Genomic DNA, 19657 nt, shown 5'->3' with positions numbered 1-19657 from the left:
TCTAAAGTTCTATCGGCTGTGTCGGGGTTATTCTTTGGTGCCAAATTCAACCAAAATGTAATTGAAAATTAAATGAATGTGTTCTTGTGAGTTACGTCACCATATTGGAAAACTGTTGAATGAGGGACCAGAGCTCCGCCGCGTGCAGTTCACTGCTTTTACACTAGATGGCGGTGTTGCTTCAGTAACCGTGATGGCGTCAATGAAGAAGAGAAACACTGAACGAACGCTGATATGAGCTTTTGAGTTGAGATACTTTGTGTTTGTGGGACCCAAGGTTCCTGACAGCAAGCTGGAGCGCCTGGTGAAAGCAGTTTAACATGGCACGATATAAAACAACAGGATTTTGGCTCAGGTAGGACAAAGTGTCGCTGCAGTAGAGAGTTGAACCGAGGCTGAGCCGGCGGCCACCAGGTGAGTCGATGTTGGGCTGATGGCGCTTTGTAGACTCACACACACGCAGATTTACTCTGGATGTCGGTTGTATCTGACTTCTCACACTTCTGAATGAGTTGAACACAAACCGCGCTTGTGTTTAACTCATTCAGACCTGCTGGTGTCGCTTGTGTTCGAGCAAAATCAATTAGAAGTTAACAAAGCTGCTGTTTCAACGTTTGTCCAGAGGGTGGCAGTAAATAGACAATAAGAACAATCCTGCTGTTACTGTGGAAGCTTTGTTATTCTCAGTAACAAAGGCCAAATGTGGCATTTCTTCTTCTGTCTCTTTATTCCTTTAACAAAACAAAATCAATACCAACGGTCGGTCTCTGTATTTCATAATGATGACTATTTCTAAGTCGATCAGGCCTTTGCCAGACGCCTCACTCACCTGTTCTCCTCAGTATCCTGTGCACAAATGACATTTACAAACTTAGCCATATCAGTGGTGATGCCAGTCCCTGTAGCGTCTTGAAGAAAGATCAATCCTGTGTCTTTAAAAGAACACGATACTATTGATATTCTCAGGTAGCACAGCCTGATCAATGCACTTCACTAGCTCTGCACAGAGTGACTATGAATATCAAATCTTTTTACACAAAGACACTGATTGAATTGTTTGTGAAAAGGACTGAATATGTCTGCTATATTAATCTTCTTCTCCTCCAAGACAAAGAGAGGAACTAAAGGGAGTGCGACTCACCTTTCTGTTTTTAGAGGTGTGGGCGGACGACAATAACAGTTCTGATCCAATTAAAAGATAGAATAAGTTTTAAAATAGATTCATGGATCAGATCATTGTCCTTTTTTCATTCCTCTGGGATAAATTGCACATTTATGAGACAATCTCTGCTGCTATCGGCTTCATGAACCTCCGCATGTCTGCTGTTTCTTTGTCACAGCAGCCTATGGGAGGATGTCCTCACAAGTGTCCCTGTACTCTGAACTCCTTTTATCTCATATAAGAACCCAAGCACCTGTAACCTATGAATGCACGTGAGCAATGTCCAAATAGAACTCCAAAGAAAAGAAAGACTTTATTGGTCTGAAACCTGAAAATCTTTCAAAACAAACAGTGATGTCATAGAACAGTCGCGATCAGTTGACACATAGATATCACTCAGTCACCTGTTGAACCTAGAGGCTTGATGAAGGGTTAATACATGTGTTGAAATGTAACGTTCCTCTTTGATCCACCTCAGTGTAGCTAAGGACTTCTATTGTTCCTTTAGAAACTCCCCAATCAGACTTCTCTTGTAGCTCACTGAAGAGGCAATTCTGTTCTTCCTCATCGATTCACACTTCTTCCAAAGGCGACTCTGTACAGAACAATGTGTCTTTAAGATTGTGAAGATTCTCTAATTTCTGTAATTTGATAGTTTTAAAGTCCAGACTGCAGCGGCTTCTGGAGGATTCAATCAAAAAACAATGATTAAGACCCAAGTTTTAGGATTAGAATGATGTTTTTGCCAACATCTTGTCTCCTCTGCCCCCCCCTGCCTACAGATGTATTAGAGCTTAACAAAGGTTTTCTTATCTTATCAGTCCTCAAGGTAAATTCAGTAAAGATCCTAATGACAAAACGATAAGAGGGACGCTGCAAACCAATTGTAAGGTGTTTTGTTTGTTTGGCTTCTTGGTTAAACTGGACAAATGTAATCACAGTGTCCGTTTGGGAGTAAAGGAGAGTCAAGGGGAGTTCAGTGTCACAGTAAAGAACAGCGGTGTGTCTCTCTGCTGACACTGCAACTTGTCCGTAAAAGTTGTGTCACCGCCTGTAGGCAAACTGAATGCAGAGCCCTCAGCTGAGCTCGGTCGTGTCTGCAGGTGCGACGCCAGCAGAGCAATCTGTACCAGCGATCCCCCCACCGGTGGGTCGGGGGACCCACCGGTCGGGGGACCCAGCGTGGGAGAGAGCGTGATCTGAGAGGGAACAGCGTGAGCCTCCCCCGCTTTACCCCCTGCTGAGGAAGACTGACAGGTGACATCACATGCACACGGTGGGAGCATGTGGTTATGAGAGAGGTGCACTGGTCCCCCCCCCCCCCCCCCCCCCCCCCCCCTCTCCCTGCCTTCACAATGTTTACAGCTCAACATCAGACAAAATGCTTCATTATTCAGAATTATGCAGGATTGTCACTTTGATGAAGAAATGTCGTTTGGTTCTCTCATTATAAAGAGTGGGATGTCTGCTTTTTAAATTAGTTTTCAGTCAACATGAGGGGAAAAACAGTGAGAGTCACTTGAATTCATTTGCAACACCGAGACTACAAATACATACAACATATCTGATGGCAGATGAATTCAGTAACCAATATAATATAGCTCAGATATCCCACTGATAAACCACAGTCCACATTACATCTCCGTTGCGTGTTTGTCGTCAAATTGATGTGCGTGCAGCGTCGGGTTTCTAATAGTGCATTTCCTGGGTCAAATGAAGACCAATGTCCTTATCCAGCAGGGTTTAAGCCCTCCGTCCAACATATGACTCAATCACCTGAAAACAAGATCTTGAGACTGTAATGAATTCTGAAAGTAATTATCCCTGCGATGTTTTTCATTTTTTTATTGTTTTCCCACTTTGGTTGTTGATTGAGAGGAGCGTTGTCTGTGATGGATTGATTGGAGGCATCTAATACATGACACACAACTCTCAAGAAAGCCGGTAATGAAGAGCAGACTTGCACCTCTTGAATATTAAACAAACTTTGCTGGCCTGCAGGAGCACCTCAGGGCTGAGCACCACCTCCCTGTCTCTCTGCCTCCAGGGTCCCAGAGCTCCACCTCCCTGTCTCTCTGCCTGCAGGCTCACACAGCTCCACCTGCAGATTCACACACTGAGCTGCTAATGTGGGCCATAAATACATTTTTCCCAAAGCATCTAAAAAACGATTTCGCTTCGTGATTAAGGGCCTGATTGGATGTGTCAGACGGGTGTTAGGGCCGAAGAGGAAGAAGAAGAAGAGGAAGCACCAATCCAAACAGACGCACCATGTTAAATATTCATCCTATTGATTTGGCCAGGATCCACCGCCCATGAGATACATCAAACACAAAAAGTGATTAATTTTGCACACCAAGTTATGCAGCAACTCCAGCAATTAAAAGTTGTGACAAGTGAGAGTTAGTAAATCTATAATAACACTTACTTGAATAGAACATGAGAGATCAAATACAAATTGGGGGCAGATAATGATGTCATTTTATTGTAATTTGTGTCTGCTCCTCGTCGTGTGTGTATGGGATCATACAGAGAATAAGTAGGAGTGTGTGTGATCAATTCATCTTTACAATAAGACTCATTTGGTCTGGAAGGGTTCCCGTCTGGGAGCAGGAGTGAGTTCAAAAGAGTGAGAGTCTCCTTTAGGTTCCTCCTCTCACACACCTGCCTGCCCTCACGCTGATCATGAAGTGCCTGATCAATAATATGAAATGTCAAGCACAAAGTGTACCTGTGTGCAGCTGTGCGACTCGTGCTGTGGAGGAGTGGGACACGTGCCGGTACAGCCGCCACCGCGTCTTTATATAAGTGAGTCGCACTACAACACTCTCTCTCTCTCTCTCTCTCTCTCTCTCTCTCTCTCTCTCGTTTTCTCTCTCTCTCTCTCTCTCTCTCTCTCTCTCTCTCTCTCTCTCGCTCCCTGTCGAGACAGACAAAATGTCACACAGCTGCTTGGAAATGTTCATGTCATTTGTGAAATGGCACGATAATCATGGGTTTATAAAAATCGAAATTCAGGATGTCGATAGGAGCGGAGGAGGACAGAGTCTGAAAGGTGGACTGGATGGTTGCCATGGGTTCTTCTCCCGTTGTAGTTTAGATGAAGATGATGAGATGGCTACGGCTAGATCAACAGCCTGAGGGTCGGTGTGGGGTTGCTCCTCTGTAAGGTTGTGTGTGTGTGTGTGTGTGTGTGAGAGAGAGAGTGAGTGAGAGAGTGAGTGAGTGAGTGAGTTTAATTTATCTTCATCATCTTCTCCTGATTTTTCCCATTTTCAGATTGATTGAGGTCACAGGTCCAGGGTATGTAACAATGTCTATCGTCCTCTTCTTCATTAGCTCCTCATCGTCACAGCGGTTGTGGATTTGCATGCACCGCACGGACTTCACTCTACCATAGTGTCGATCCAGAGCTCAGCTAATTACGTTTTTTTACACAATCCATGTAATTGCTAAATGAAAGCAGGGACAAATCTGGACTCTGTGGACTGAACACTATCACACCTCATTACTCCGGCTCATATTTGATGTTTCACTGACCGCTCAGTGGTTCTGCAGCCCGGTTTAGCTGCGTAGACACCAGGCGCCGTCCACACAAATCCCTTTATCCTCCAGCTCACATGTTGGTAAGGGGAAAGTAAAAGCGAACACATCCCTCAGAATCAAGTTCAGGATTGCAGTTCACACTTTGCAGAAACGGTTGTGATCTGCAGTGGAGTTTTAATCTGCAGGTAAACTGGGTCAAACCTACTTTCATTGTAATCACACACACTTTTATAGAGCCGAAAAATAGGCCGTGTGTGTTTCTACACCATGGCTACGCTTACTGACTTAACACACAGGTCAGGTAGAAGAACAGCAAAAGGGATCAAAGTAAGGGAAAAACAAAAGGATCAAAGTAAAGGGATCAAACTGACTTATTGATTATGGATCTGCTGGCTGATATCTGAGCTTTTGCACGTGACGTGATGTAATACTTACTTCCCGGCTACAGTTGGTGTATATAGTGTATCTCCCATACCTGTCTGTCCCTGAGTGTGTTTTTCTGTGTGTGTAGCTCCGTCTTCATCTGTTCTGTCCTCTGCCTTCAGCCTGTCGTGCTGTGGAGCAGATGAATGTGTAATGACTCATTTATTCATGCAGCCGCCGCAGTGTGTCTTCATTCATTTGCTGTTGGTCAGAACCTGTTTTGGTTAACTGTGTGTGTGTGTGCGTGCTGTTCTGTTCTTCAATTAATTATGTTAAGATTTATGAGGAAAACAGTTGCATTCAATAATCGACAGCCTCTAACTTTGAAGGTGGTAATTAGTTTTCCCTGTAGAGACGCAGGAGCAGAACAGCTTGGGCAGGTAAGGAGAGGAGAGAAAGGTACAGGAAATGATACTGATGCTAGAGTATACCGTCTGAAGACTCAAGACTTAAAATGTGAGTGTTGGCTCAGTTTTCTCGGCTCGTCCTGCTGCCGAGTGTCTCTCTTCTCTGAGTCCAGCACATTGTGTTGGACCTGTTGCGTGACTCTGTGTTCCTATTGCTCACCCGGCCGTTGTTGGAGGTGGAATCTCTCTTGGTACTTCCTCTCCTGACGTTTCTTCCTTCTTTCCTTATACATTAAGGTTTTCTCTGGGGTGTTTCCCTAGAGAGCTCTGAGTTGTCCTGCTGTTGTGGCTCTGTAAAGCCCTTTGAGACGCTGTGCTAGATGTGATATTGGTTGACTTGACTTTACCGATCAAACCAACCAGGAGTCAGAAACTCAAGTCTCTTGGGGAAACTCGATGCAACACGTCTTTGGCTCTGCTGCAGACCATCGCATGAAGACTTAAAGTGCTAATAATTCTTCTGACATTAGGCCACAATGGACCATAATTGCTGTAAATCACCAACACCTTCAGCAATCAGTTTAAAAGCCAGCCTTCATTATTATGACTCAGCCTCCAATCTCATCTGAATCCACACACAGCTGGAGGCAGCACACACATCTCTCTCGCCCTAGCCATGTTTTCCAGCTCCTCCTGGGGATCCTGAGAATTTCCCCTGGCGAGTTGAGCTGTATGATCTCTACAGCGTATTGTGTGTCACCCTGTGATCTCCTCTGGTTGGACCAGACAGGCCTTGAACACCTCAGGAGGCTTCCAATGCAAGACGCTCATTAAATGCCTGAACCACTGAGGCTGCTTCTGTTGAATGTAAAGGAGCGAGTGGTTTGACCCTGAGCGCCATGCTGATGTCCCCAGCTCCTCACCGCTGCATGTTGGAGATCACAGCTTGTGGACAGATCTTCTTCATGTTATCTGCAGAAAGAGATGCCGTCTTAAGCCTTGATTGAGTCGTGAGGCTTCAGCTCTGCTCGGCTGTGCATGGGCGTGTTGGAAAACGACAAAGGTCACAAGTAAGGAGAGAAGCTCTTAACTCATAACCTGGAGTCTCAATATTCATTTGCGGTGCAGAAGCAAAAGCAGTCTGCCCACACAGAGGACATTTACAGCTGCACCTCTGCCCACGCGTCACACCCTCATCAGAACAGTCACGACCAGCTCCTTTTAGGCACAGCAGAAGCCTCAGGCTGAGTCTGACATCATTCAGACAGAAGCCATCAGCTTCTACATCTACTTCTTTCATCAAGAGGAATGCAGAGGCAAACAGACAATTATATTCAGGTGCAATTTATTCATTCAAAGAGATTCATTAAATACGTTACAGAGGAGAAGCAGTCTCTCTCTCTCTCTCTCTCTCTCTCTCTCTCTCTCTCTCTCTCTCTCTCTCTCTCTCTCTCTCTCTCTCTCTCTCTCTCTCTCTCTCTCTCTCTCTCTCTCTCTCTCTCTCTCTCTCTCTCTCTCTCTCTCCCCTAGTTCAGCACTTTGGCAGCACATTGTTACAGTCTTCCACAATCTCAAACAGGAAGTGGTGCGGCCCACTGCACCTCGCCATCTCGCTCGCCGTTTCCCCACTGCCGCTGAGGAGCCCGGCCTTCAGGTGCCGCTGTGAGAGGAGGAGCTCTAATGTGTGGGCGGAGTCTGATTTGGAGGCGGAGCTGTGGGAGGCGGCCAGGTGTAGCGCCGTGAGCCCGCCGTTAGTCTGGGCGTTGAGATCGGCGCCATTTTGCAGCAGGAGGCTCACGACGGCGACGCGGCTCCACCGGCAGGCGCTATGAAGAGGCGTCCAGCTGTCAACCGTGCGGGCGTTCACCTTACACCCGGCGGCGAGCAGGGCGGAGGCCACGCCCACGTGGCTGCTGTACGCAGCGCGGTGCAGCGGAGTGTAGCCGTCCTCGTCACAGCAGCGAGCCAGAGAGGCGTCAGAGCTCAGCAGCCTGAGGAGCGTAGAGAGCTGGAGGGAGCAGAGAGGGAGACGTGGTCAGGAAACACTCCGCTGGTTTAGTCCCGTTTGTTTTCACCCAAACTGTCTGAGCACAGCGGTGTGCCCACAGAAAAACATTTGAAGAGCTGGTGGGGCGTTCAGTGCGTCGCTTAACAAATACGAGATCAACCGAACCCTGCTGCTGCTCCTGATGGTGCTGAGATCCGGACAGATGTCTCAGCTCCTCAACCGCATGTGAGAAGTTGATTAGAAAAGCTGGACGTACGTGGTTTTCTCTCTAGTGCCAATTATTCTAAACATGATGTGCTAATTATCTGCCAGGACGGGTGTATTGTTAGTGACACAGTCAGTCATTCAACCATCAGCGCCCTGTGCTCCTTCAGACTGGATCATTTAAAGTTCAACCACACCTGACCTCCTCAGCACTGTCACTGCCTTTACTCAGAATGATTTGGGTCAAAGTCATTATTATTACTATTATTATTATTATTATTGTCAGATAGGACTTCAGTATGAAAGGAGACAAACTTTAGCGTTGACCGTATGCAAATTAGCCTGAGTGTTTGTAGTTAGTGTCGTTGGTATCGAGTGTATGGTCCCACGTTTGCAGGAGTGTGTTTTCAGTGTGTCGTCCGAAAGTGCACTCATAAATATGAAGAGGCAGAACATCACAGACAGCTCACAGCAACAACCAGAGCAACAATAACAGCCGTCTCCTGGGAGAACAGGGCTCGGTTATGAGATCAGGACATTATTTAGTGCTAATTCATTTCCAAATCATTCAACAGAAAATCCAGCTGGAGCCCGATGAGCTCTGAGTCGCTGTCACTTACACGATTGTTCTCTGCTGCCCACAGAATGAGCTTCACCGGGTCGTCTTTGAAGGATTCTTCCTTCTGAAGGTACCACTCCTCATTGTGCTCCACCTCCTCCTCCTCCTCATCCTCCTCCACCTCTTCCCCCTGATCCTCGTCTCCGGTCCATAGGCTGCTGGCTCCACGGGGGATCAGGTGACCGTGGGTGTTTAGAAGCTCCAGCTGGTTGAAATCTTCAGGGAAGTCCATTAATCCTCTATCGCTACAGGAGAATAAGAGAGGAAGAAGTCAAGAACAGAGAAACCAAAGGGACCATGGAGACACTAATGGTGGAGGATGAAGATGAAGATGTTGCATGAGTAGTTGGTGACAGTAATTCATAACAAGAGTTGGTTAAATGATGACCCAATGATGATGATGTTTCCCCTGCCGTGACTATCACAGCAGGGGACACATGCAGGGTTGTTGTTGTCCTGGCAACAGGCCAATAGTGAGGAAATTAGTCCTCTGCCTCAGGACGCAGAGGAAAATAACTTTTTCTGTTATTAAATTTATTTCCCCACAACAAACATACACACACACGCACAAACACAAACACCACTGCCAAAACCCTCCACTACCACACGAGGCATTCACCATAGTTCCTTACACCAATAATAAGTATGAGAGATTAAATGAGCACTTAAGGGAACCGATTGTAAACACTTGATGTCATATTCGATCTACGCTACATTTAACCGCTACACCTTCACGACAGTGACGTTAAATTAACCTGACTGTCATGTCGACGGTATGAAAAACCGGCTAACGTTGACATGACAACCAACGGCCGTAGCCACTAATATGGCGTTACGCGGATGTTACAGGTCGTGGCTGTTGCTGCCAGGGTTACATTTATACATCGTATCAATATCGTGTCATTTACAGTGAATATCGTTGTTTTATCGCAGCTACAGCTTCAGTTTAACGCTCACCTCGCAGCGCTGCTGTTCGAAACTAACCACTGCCAGACACAAACATCACAAAGGCTTACGGGATGTGTAGTTTTCGCAATTCAGTTTTTGTTAAAACTGAACATAAAGAAAACACTGTTACCCACAATCCTTTGTGCTTACTTTGTCTTCTTCTACTACTTTATTTTTGACAGATGATACGCTGCGGTGGCACTTTAGTGCTGCCTCTCGGTGTAAAATATACACAGTATGACACGGAGAAAGTCCGACAAATGATATTTTACCCAAATTCAACCAGTTCTGATAAATTAATCTTCCGATCTTTGTCGTGGTGCTGTGGAATTAAAGCTCCAAACTCATATTGCGTTCCTCACAGTGTTTCAAACGCTAAATATGTCCACAATTCAATTTAGTTTGGTTTTCTGTTTACTGCCATGATCTTTTTAAGTGAACAATTTGTCCCAAGAGTTCTGTGTCTCAGGGTGTCGAGCTGGAAATTAATTTTATTCACAAATATTAAATAGATCTACATAACAAACAAACACATAGAATAACCTTTTTTTTTTTTCTTGTTTCACTAGGTTTTACAATTTCTGACACATCAACAATTTTTAAAAAGCACCTTAAGCCAAAAAATGATGAATTTGTCACAGTTTGAACCCATTTATCGTCATTCTGTTGGAAAGGTTGACAATTGCCTGCTTAATGATAACTGAGGTATGTTTGCCTTCACACAGACGCACTTCCCACATCCGGTATGACATCACCATGCTTGGCGATAGGAGGTGGAAGTCCGAAGAGGCAAATCAAGTAAGTGGCGGTGGTGCGTTGTGACGCTGTTATTGTATAGCTCATACATTTTGTACTCCCCCTGGTCACCTACACTTCTTATCCAACGCAATAATAACCCAGGAAGTTTCCTTCTTGCTCTTCTTGCTTTGCTGCGTTACAAAAGATGTAGCAAATGATTCAGGATATCTCACACACTGTAAAAGCCCCTGTTCACTCTGAAGCCATTAAAATAAAAGATGTGAAGAAATGATCAGAGAGTATCCAATCTGAAAAGACAGAGTGAGAAAGAATTGGTCATCAACGTGCATCTGGATCTCCATGTCCTCACACTCTCCTCATTCATCACTGAGGACTGCTATAAAACATAGATAAAGTGTGTGTGTGTGTGTGTGAGAGAAAGAGAGAGATAGAGAGAATGTGTGTCTCACTTTTATATTGTTGCGTTTTGATTCATATTTCACACAAATTCTAGCTTCATCATTTCTCAGAATTAAATTTGAGTATTAATTGTGGATTGATTTTCAACACTAACCCACCACTGAGTCACCGCTGTCTCATCCCTGCTTAAGCGATACGAGCTTGTAAAAATGTTATGATGCTCATTATGTTTTAGGCCATGAAACTCAACTTCAAGAGTCTCCAAAGTAACGTGTGTCAGAAGATACAACACTCAAGGTCTCTTTGGTGTAAAATGATTTGTTTTGGTTTGAAGCTCATGTTCGGTCCTTTCACTATCTGTTCACACGCTGCGTGACTTTACGTAGTCAGTCACCGCATCAAACGGAACATCAGGGCTCGGTTTGTGAAAGATTCAACAAAACCGGCAGGACCCTTTGAGGCATGAGCGCCTCACACGGAGAAACTAAGAAAGAGGCACAGCTGGAGTTACGGTTACTATATCTGAGCTGAGGTCTGTGACTCATACACACACACACACTAAAGTACCTAAAGGAAGTAGATCCTGTGGTGTCTGACCATGTTGGAACCGGCACAAACATGTATGTTAACCCCTATGTGTGTGTTCAACCTTAATGAAACTTCACATGTAAGCAGGGAACACGTCACACCTTCACGTCGCCATGGTGTCGGGGGTGTCGGGGGTGAGGCAGTGGCTCAGTGGGTAGTGCTTCCGCTTGGTAACCGGAGGGTCGCCGGTTTGAGCCCCTGCCGAGGTGCCCCTGAGCAAGGCACCGAACCCTCAATTGCTCCCCCCTCTGCGAAGGGTGGTAATGTAATGTAAGTCGCTTTGGATATAAGCGTCGTAATCGTAATGTAATGTAATGTAATGTAAGCAATGAGAGAAAAGGTGATTAAAGGCTGATTTGACTTTCACAGCTCAACACGCACGCACACACCCACACACAGACACACACACACACCTCTGCATGGTGCAGTTTGCATTTCAGAAAAGAGGTTTTTGATTAATCTAAATAAGAACAAATAGCAGAAAGAACTCACTGGAGGAGGAATTCTCTTTCAAAAACAAATTTCAAAAACTTTCAAAATTTGTCACCAAAAATGAATGAAGGTCAGGTGAAATTAGAGATGTTTTTATGCAAGAGAAAAGCTTTTAAGGATAACTTGAATAGCTGCAAACCCATCTCTGAACAGAGGAGGAGGACAGTGACATCACTTATCATCCACGTGCTGTTCTCTCATACCCCAGAGACCAAACCCACCAGCCAGACACCCACACACACAGGTACTGCAGAGAGGAGAACCCCAACCGGACACCACGGGGGATCCCAACCACTCTAACGATCAGAGACCCTGATATGGAGTCCTCAGTCCTCAGAGGTTGAACCATGGGAATCCCTGGCAGCCAATCAGAGCTGAGGAAGCCCCACAGATGCTGGGCGAAGCGTCTTCAAGTTTCTATACCACCAAGTCCAGGTCCCTGAGAATGAAGCTTCCTGGACCGATGAGATGTTCAGACGGACTCACACACACAAAGAGGAGAAGAGAAGTGGATACGAGGTCGAAACGTCTCCAAGTATTCACCACCAAGTCCAGGTGCCCGAGAATCAACTTTCCTTTGGATGTTTAATTTAATTGTTAATGACGGGTAAAATGCGAGGTGTGTGTTTGGTTTGGTTCCCTCTCCTCCTCTGGGTGCCGGGGGCGGCAGGAGGAGCGGAGCAAAGAGCGAACGGGTCGTCTCTCTCTGCACAAGAGGAGATACTTTCTCTCACGGAGCGTCCCGTCAATGTTTCCGCGAAGTTGTTCGACAACCGAACGTCGGGTTTGTTCCTGCTGGACTTCGATGACGGGATGCTGGCGGACTGGCGCTCTCTGGCCAGCAGGACGCGGCGCGGCGGCGAGTCGCAGGACGCCGGCGTGAAGGCGCTGCTGGTGGCCGCGTACTCGCTCATCATCGTCACCTCGCTGTTCGGGAACACGCTGGTTTGCCATGTGGTGCTGAAGAACAAGCGCACCCAGTCCTCCACCAGCCTCTTCATCATGAACCTCGCCGTGGCTGACATCTTCATCACCGTCCTCAACACGCCGTTCACCCTGGTGAGAGAGAGAGAGTTTGTATGTGTGTGTGTGTGTGTGTGTGTGTGTGTGTGATACTTTAGAGGACTTTTTGTGGAATTTCAAAGGGTTGTGGTTATTTTATATTTCTGTCATCTAGTCATATAAGTCACAATTCGTCAATTTCAAAGGTTAAACGATGATTCTGTCATAATATTACATAAGGAAGTGCAACGTCACGATGCAAAAAGGTGAAATTGAAATTCCGCTGCTGTCAATGGAAACACACTTCCCCTTAAGGGAGGAGAGGACAGAGGACAGGACACAAATCACCATGAAGCTGGAGGCTTGATGCTCTGCTGAGTGGAGGAAAGATGATTGTATGTGTTTGTATTGATGGCAGGTGAAATCAGGTGTCAATACAATCAACAAACTCCAGAATCAGTGCAGGATAAACACATAGCAACGGGAGCTCATGCCTTTATGAATAATGCTGAGGACACACTCACACACACACACACTGCTGAGTAGAATCTGAATGATGCCCATGACAACAAACGGTACAGCCTGTGTTGTTTTATGGGAATAAAACAAGGGAGGAGTGATTATGCTGATCAGAGGCATGAAAAGTAAGGGAATTGGCCAACAAATGTATTGTAATGTTACTTCTCATCGACTGCTAATCTAAAACTGTAGTCAACAGGCACAGACGGGGGAATAGAAATGTGCCCCAAGTGAGAACAAGTCCAGTTTAAATAAAGAATCTTATCTGTGTTTTGTATTCTGCAGCAGCAGGCGGAGAAACGCAGCAACACCGCAGAGATTTGAATCCAATTTGACCTGCATGGGAGTGGAGCTGCACCGCAATTTAACCAATAACAGTCTATATACAGCAGCAAAGCAATCACCTCCTGAGACCTGAGGGGCGAGCGAGCGTGTGTGTGTGTGTGTGAGAGAGCAGCTCCGTCTGTAATCACAGCTCCTGACCTGTTGCTCCCCTCAGTTGCAGATTGTTTCCTCTGCTGAGCCGGTCATCAGAGCCACATGGCAGCTACTTTATGTGTCATTCTTTCATCACATCTGCCCAGCTGTCATCATCAGTCATTTTCTGAATGAACTCACTGACCGTACTAGAGACTAAAGAACAGCAACCCAGAACAACCAAGCTACAAATAGATATGAAATCTTCAGATAGGAGCTTTATTTATCCAGGCAGAGCTGGGTGCTTTGAAGCTGCAAATAGGCAATAACCACATATTTAAGATTGTGCTGCTTTACTAAAGAGCATTACAGAATTATCCATCAGCTTTAAGATCTGATCTCAAGTTAAAGAAGATTGTTTGTTTGTGTCTGATTTAACCAATATGTTTGTTTATGTTGTGTGTCTGTGTGTGTGTGTTTCTCCTCAGGTCCGCTTTGTGAACAGCACCTGGGTGTTTGGGAGGACCATGTGTCACATCAGTCGCTTTGTGCAGTACTGCTCCCTGCACGTCTCCACCCTCACACTCACTGCCATCGCTCTGGACCGCCGGCAGGTTTGTTTCTAAGGAAACCATGATGCTGCTCTCTGAGTTTGGGAGAAAGTTGTGAAAAATGTCAGTACTTAAAAATGCTAAATACATAATTACCATCTATCCTCATTAGTGCCAGATGAATGCCCTCTATTTGTAGCCACAATCAAAATGAATGAATAATCTAAGTTCTAGCGTTCACAGTGTTGGCCTGCATGTTCTTGAGCACAGCCGACCAGAACATGAGCCTCTTTAAATGATTGAATGAGAGGAATGCAAGATGATTAGAAGATGAATAGAATATTGTTGCAGTTTCTCTCATTGTGTCTCTAAAACAGAATGAATGATGAATGATTGAACAGATATACTCATCTATTCTGTTGAACAAAGGCTCAATTGTGTCACGATCGTTCATACTACAAAAAGTGTGAAGGAGGGTCTGGGTGTGTGTGTGTGTGTGTGTGTGTTTTGATGTCTCACAGGTGATTTTGCATCCTCTGAGACCTCGCATGACGCCCATGCATGGCAGCATTTGGGTGGCTGCTATCTGGATACTGGCCAGCTGCTTCTCTCTCCCACATGCAATCTACCAAAAACTCCTCACCTTTGCATACAGGTATGATGACACAGACAGACACACACATACACATTAGGAGCATTTGGCAGACGCTTTTATCTAAAGCGAGAGGGGGGAGCAATTGAGGGTTCGGTGCCTTGCTCCGGGGCACCTCGGCAGGGGCTCGAACCGGCGACCCTCCGGTTCCCAAGCGGAAGCTCTACCCACTGAGCTACTGCCTCCGTGCGCACGCACGCAAGCACGCACACACACAGACACACACACACACACACACACACACACACACACACACACACACACACACACACACACACACACACACACACACACACACACACACACACACACACACACACACACACACACACACACACACACACACACACACACACACACACACGATCACACGGTCACACGGTCACACACTAACTTTTGCGCTGACACTTTTCTATGGTCACACCTATTAACAGCACCATCCAGTCTCTCTCTCTGTCCGTCCGTCTCTCTTTCTCTCTCTCTGTCTCTCTGTGTGTCTCCGTCTCTCTGTCCGTCTGTCTCTCTCAGTCTGTCTGTCTCTCTCTCTCTGTCTCTCTCTCTGTCCGTCTCTCTCTATCTCTGTCCCTCTGTCTCTCTTAGTCTCTCTCTCTCTCTCTCTCTCTCTCTGTCCGTCTCTCTCTATCTCTGTCCGTCCGTCCGTCCGTCCGTCCGTCTGTCTGTCTGTCTGTCTGTCTGTCTGTCTGTCTGTCTGTCTGTCTGTCTGTCTGTCTGTCTGTCTCCAACTTTGTTTTGTGACGTTTCATATTCAGGTTGGTTCAAAAATGTGGCAGACATGTCCACTCACTAGTAATGCAAATGATTAGAGATTGATGGTGTCGCTATAGCAACCACACATTCTGTCAGTATGTGTGGGTCCTGATGAGGTTGAATGAAGCTTTGGTCAGTGGAGGAGCTCTTAGTCTCCCCTTCACTCAGCCAGGATATTATCTTTTTGTTCCTCTGAATGTTCCTGGCTGTGCTCTTCATCTCCATTCTCACATGAACCTTCCTTTCATGCTATTACCACTCCTCTATACATCTATTTTTCTCTCCTCCTCGCACTCCACGTCTCCACAACAGTAAAGAGAAGGAGCGCAGCCTGTGTGTCCCAGATTTCCCAGAGCCGTCAGACCTCTACTGGCAGTACATTGACCTTCTGACCTTCCTCCTGCTTTACATGCTGCCGCTCCTCATCATCACTGCTGCCTACACCACAGTGGCTTGTCGGCTGTGGCACCACAATGCCATCGGCGACACCACCACAGCCCAACATGCCACCCAGAGAAGAAAACGCAGGCGGACTCTGGCCATGTTGCTCCTGGTGGTGGCGGTGTTTGCTGTCTGCTGGTTTCCCCTCAACTGCTACGTAGTGCTGCTGTCAAGCCAGGCCATTCACTCCTCCAACGCCCTTTACTTCTGCTTTCACTGGTTGGCTATGAGCTCCACCTGCTACAACCCCTTCATCTACTGCTGCCTAAACCCAACCTTTCGCCAGGAGCTCCGGATCCTGTTGGACATATGCAGGAGGAGACGCAGTGCGGTGGTGGACTTAGAGCCGCAGCTCCGCCCCGTAGCCGCCCGCGCTCTGCGTCGTCGAACTGCCTGGCCTGACGACCACGACTCCTCCAGGCCAAGCCACGCCTCCTCTCACCCGAGCCGCGTCTCCTCGCACCAGAGTCACGCCTCCTCCGGTCATTCACACAACCTCAATGACGCACACGTGCTCTTCACCGCCAGACAGCCGCTCTCGCAGAAGACTGACATCTTCTCTGTGAAGCCCATCGTCACTGTGAACTAAATGCAGAAAAGTTGCAGCAGAGGTTGTCAGTCTTATTTCACTGTTTTGTCATGTTCCAAAGATAACAGGAAGCCGTAAGGGCCTGTTCAAGATGGTAATCGACTGACAGATTGGCAGATTCAGTTTCACATCAGTCACAGCTGCGACTCGACTGTAGCTTTCAATTAGAACTGCAGCTGTAAAAGGATTTCTAATCAAGCTTTTTCTTTCTTTTCACAAGCACTCAACAAAACGTTTTTCCTTTCCAATTATACAGTGTGTGTGTGTGCGTGTGTGCATGTGTGTGTTTTCTCTCACAGGCTTGTATTAGTGATTGGTGAGGACATGTGTTAATGGTCCATCTCTCTCTAACTCATCAGTGGGTCCATTAACAGTTGAGTTAGAATGTGCACAGAAACATAATACTCAAGATGCCCACGCAACAAACAAGCTACATTAGTGAGTGGCGTTGCTTCAATTGCCTTAATTTATTTATTCATTTATTTATTTATTGAATTTTTCATGTGATACTGCTGGTTGTTGTCAGGTGCATTCAAGCCAAAGATGACAAAGTCAGTGTTTGAGTTTGTGTTGTGTATCACATTGTGTAGCCCAGTGGTTCCCAAACTTTTTCTGCAGGGCCCCCCATTTGTAGGAAAGAAATCTTTGAGTCTTACAGCATTTCTGCTTTCAACATATTTTCTCCCTTGTCACGCACCCCTGCAATACCTCTGCGCCCCCCTAGGGGGCCCGCTCCCCACTTTGGGAACAACTGGTGTAGTTGATTCCATTTTGGATTAAACGATCTCTCTATTGTCACATGTTTCATTTTGCCAGATTGTCCGTATGTAATCTTGGAATGATTCTTTACTCCTCTGAGCTGTGTGTGTTTGCCACCAAGCTTGTTCTGATTATAATCCGCTTGAGGCAAAAAATCAAATCAATCATAATCTGATTGACATTGGCATCAATGAAATGATCTATGAATTATAGAACAGATTGTTATTATGCTATTATAAATCAATTTGTTCAGGCTTGTAAAATTGGAAACTCGGCGTGTTTTCCCTCTCCGAGTCAATTCCCAATCTGGTAGTATCTGCTCAGAGAACAGTGGATTCTGACTGATAATTACAGTATTGATTCCATGTAATCATAGTGAGTGATGAAGATTGTATGATACCTCTACCTCAGGTACACATGAAACATTCTGCTGCTTCCCACCATGCATTATATATAATTATGGTAACTGGAAGGCCATGACAAAGATGCTATGAACGGTTCGAGTGTTTAACATAATTGACCGTCATGGCCTGATTCTCCCATGCACCTACATGCTGTGTGCAAATGGTTTCTATACGCTTCTTATATGCTTTCTATACGTATTGCTCACACCAAATGTCAATGTGTTTGCTTTGTGACTGTAATGTTGCAGTCGCAGGGTTAAGTCAGACATTTTTCAAGAGATATGCCGTGCATTCAAAAGCACATATGCATTTTCCACAGACAAATTGAGGAGAGTTGAACATCTGGAGCAGTTACATCCATTAATCGCAGTGCAAGAGACACAAACATAACATATCAATGACTTTATCGTGTTTATACGGTGAATCCTTGTAGCATAACTGCATTACAGCCACACAGAAGTATGATTGTCAAGGTTAGTGCCATCTTCTGAAGAGATTCACAGCTTAGAATACTTGACAGTGTTGATGTATATGTTCACCTTGACGGGTTGCTGTTGTTGTGGTCTGGCTTTGTGACAAAGGAGTGAAACTCTCAGGCTGTTCTGCACAATGGGCAGCACTGTATGTTATTTGGAGTATTCAGTGTTTGTTGTAAAAGAAAAATATAGATGTCTAAGAATGTAAAAATATTACTTTTGTAATGTTGGCGTACAGATAATTCAAAAGAAAATGTGACATGTACTGTAACTAATGGATCAAATCAGCAGATGAAGTCAATGGTGTCAAACTAAATGTTGTGTTTCTGTGCGCTGCTCGCTGCTGTGAAGTCTTACAGGATGTTATCTTTCATTTAAAGTCACACCTGTTATTTTTGTTTATTGTATTTCTCTTGCCTTGACGTGACCTGCTGCTGTTTGTTTTACATCCAAGACATTTTTACCATCCTTCCTTAAAAATCAAATAAAAGACTTTGACATTGTATTTGTAAAAATCTGTGTGTATTTTAATTGTCAGTGGCATTGTGTATAGAATTCTGGCAATAGAAATACACTCTGTACAGCTTCAAATGGAGACGGAAGATTCACTGAACATACTGTGACTTCTTCTATGTGCTAAAGAATGAAACAGATTTCAACTAAATTGCCTGGAGGTGATAATGAGTCTTCTATTTGTGTTTGTGTATGTACATTTTTTCCCAGGTGATAGAGGAGTGACGTCAGTGCAGTGTAGCTCTCACCGGTGGAGGCTGGGATTAAACGCTGCACAGGATACGACTAAAAGCTTCTAATATAGCTGTAGATTGAAAAAGGACCGAGCAGATCACAAAGCCCAGATTCCATTATGTTGGCCACTGGCAAATGACAGCTCCGAGTGCAGGATGTAGGATGTTATTATTTCAGAAGGGTGCATCAGACCTGAGGGGGATCAGACCTGAGGGTGCATCAGACCTGAGGGGGATCAGACCAACAGGTAGCAGACAGCATCTTTGTGGGTGAGGACATTCTGGTCCAAAGGACTGCTGAAGTACAGCTATGGATACTCTAGAGTAGTCGGCTTTGAAAGTGGAATATGAAAGACCCATGGCACCATGACAAAAGACTGACAGGAGCAAAAAGCAGCATGTGGTTTACAAGGTAGCGCCTCACCACATCACAAAAGAACTCGACACAATGATACCAGATAGAAAGACTGTCTGAAGTCTAGAAATGTTAAGGGTGAGTATGAGGGCTATCTCTTATGTGATTGCCAGAGGTTCTGCGAGGTTGATTTAGTCCAGAATGTTTATCTTGAACTGATGTAAAAACCTATGATTTAGATTTAAACTCATTTGACTTTCTTCTCTGGCAGAGCTTTAACACAGAGAAATGCATACCTGATTAAAAGTGAAATTAAGGTTATACAAATGAATCTGAATATCCAGAGAGACAGAAAAGACGTTCTGCTCTGCGTCTGAACTCGGGACTCTCATTACTGCAGCACCTTTTGAGAAATTGTGCTTCACAGTTGGGTTTTCAGTGTTGTGCAGTTGTCTCCAGCTGAGACTGGGAGGAAGTGAGTAG

General features: G+C 45.4%; 2 protein-coding genes across 2 annotated transcripts; one reads left to right on the top strand and one right to left on the bottom strand.

Annotated features, from left to right (window-relative positions):
• Positions 1–6888: 6888 nt before the first annotated feature.
• On the bottom strand, positions 6889–9325 carry ankrd49 (ankyrin repeat domain 49). The gene is made up of 3 exons (XM_076170258.1): positions 9267–9325; positions 8311–8554; positions 6889–7486 (listed from the first exon to the last, which is right to left on the bottom strand). Exons 2-3 carry the CDS (start codon positions 8539–8541, stop codon positions 7010–7012), a joined length of 708 nt encoding a protein of 235 aa, XP_076026373.1. The 5' UTR covers positions 8542–8554; positions 9267–9325; the 3' UTR covers positions 6889–7009.
• A 2920-nt stretch (positions 9326–12245) lies between these two features.
• gpr83 (G protein-coupled receptor 83) lies at positions 12246–16434 on the top strand. The gene is made up of 4 exons (XM_076170394.1): positions 12246–12554; positions 13922–14047; positions 14506–14639; positions 15717–16434. Exons 1-4 carry the CDS (start codon positions 12309–12311, stop codon positions 16432–16434), a joined length of 1224 nt encoding a protein of 407 aa, XP_076026509.1. The 5' UTR covers positions 12246–12308.
• The last annotated feature ends 3223 nt before the right edge of the window (positions 16435–19657 follow it).

Source organism: Genypterus blacodes, unplaced genomic scaffold (assembly GCF_046128005.1).
Source record: "Genypterus blacodes isolate CSIRO-AG114 ecotype Tasmania unplaced genomic scaffold, CSIRO-AGI_Gbla_v1 ptg000216l_1, whole genome shotgun sequence".
In the NCBI taxonomy this organism is placed as follows: Eukaryota; Metazoa; Chordata; class Actinopteri; order Ophidiiformes; family Ophidiidae; genus Genypterus; species Genypterus blacodes.
This window is presented reverse-complemented; position numbering and strand designations above follow the sequence as displayed.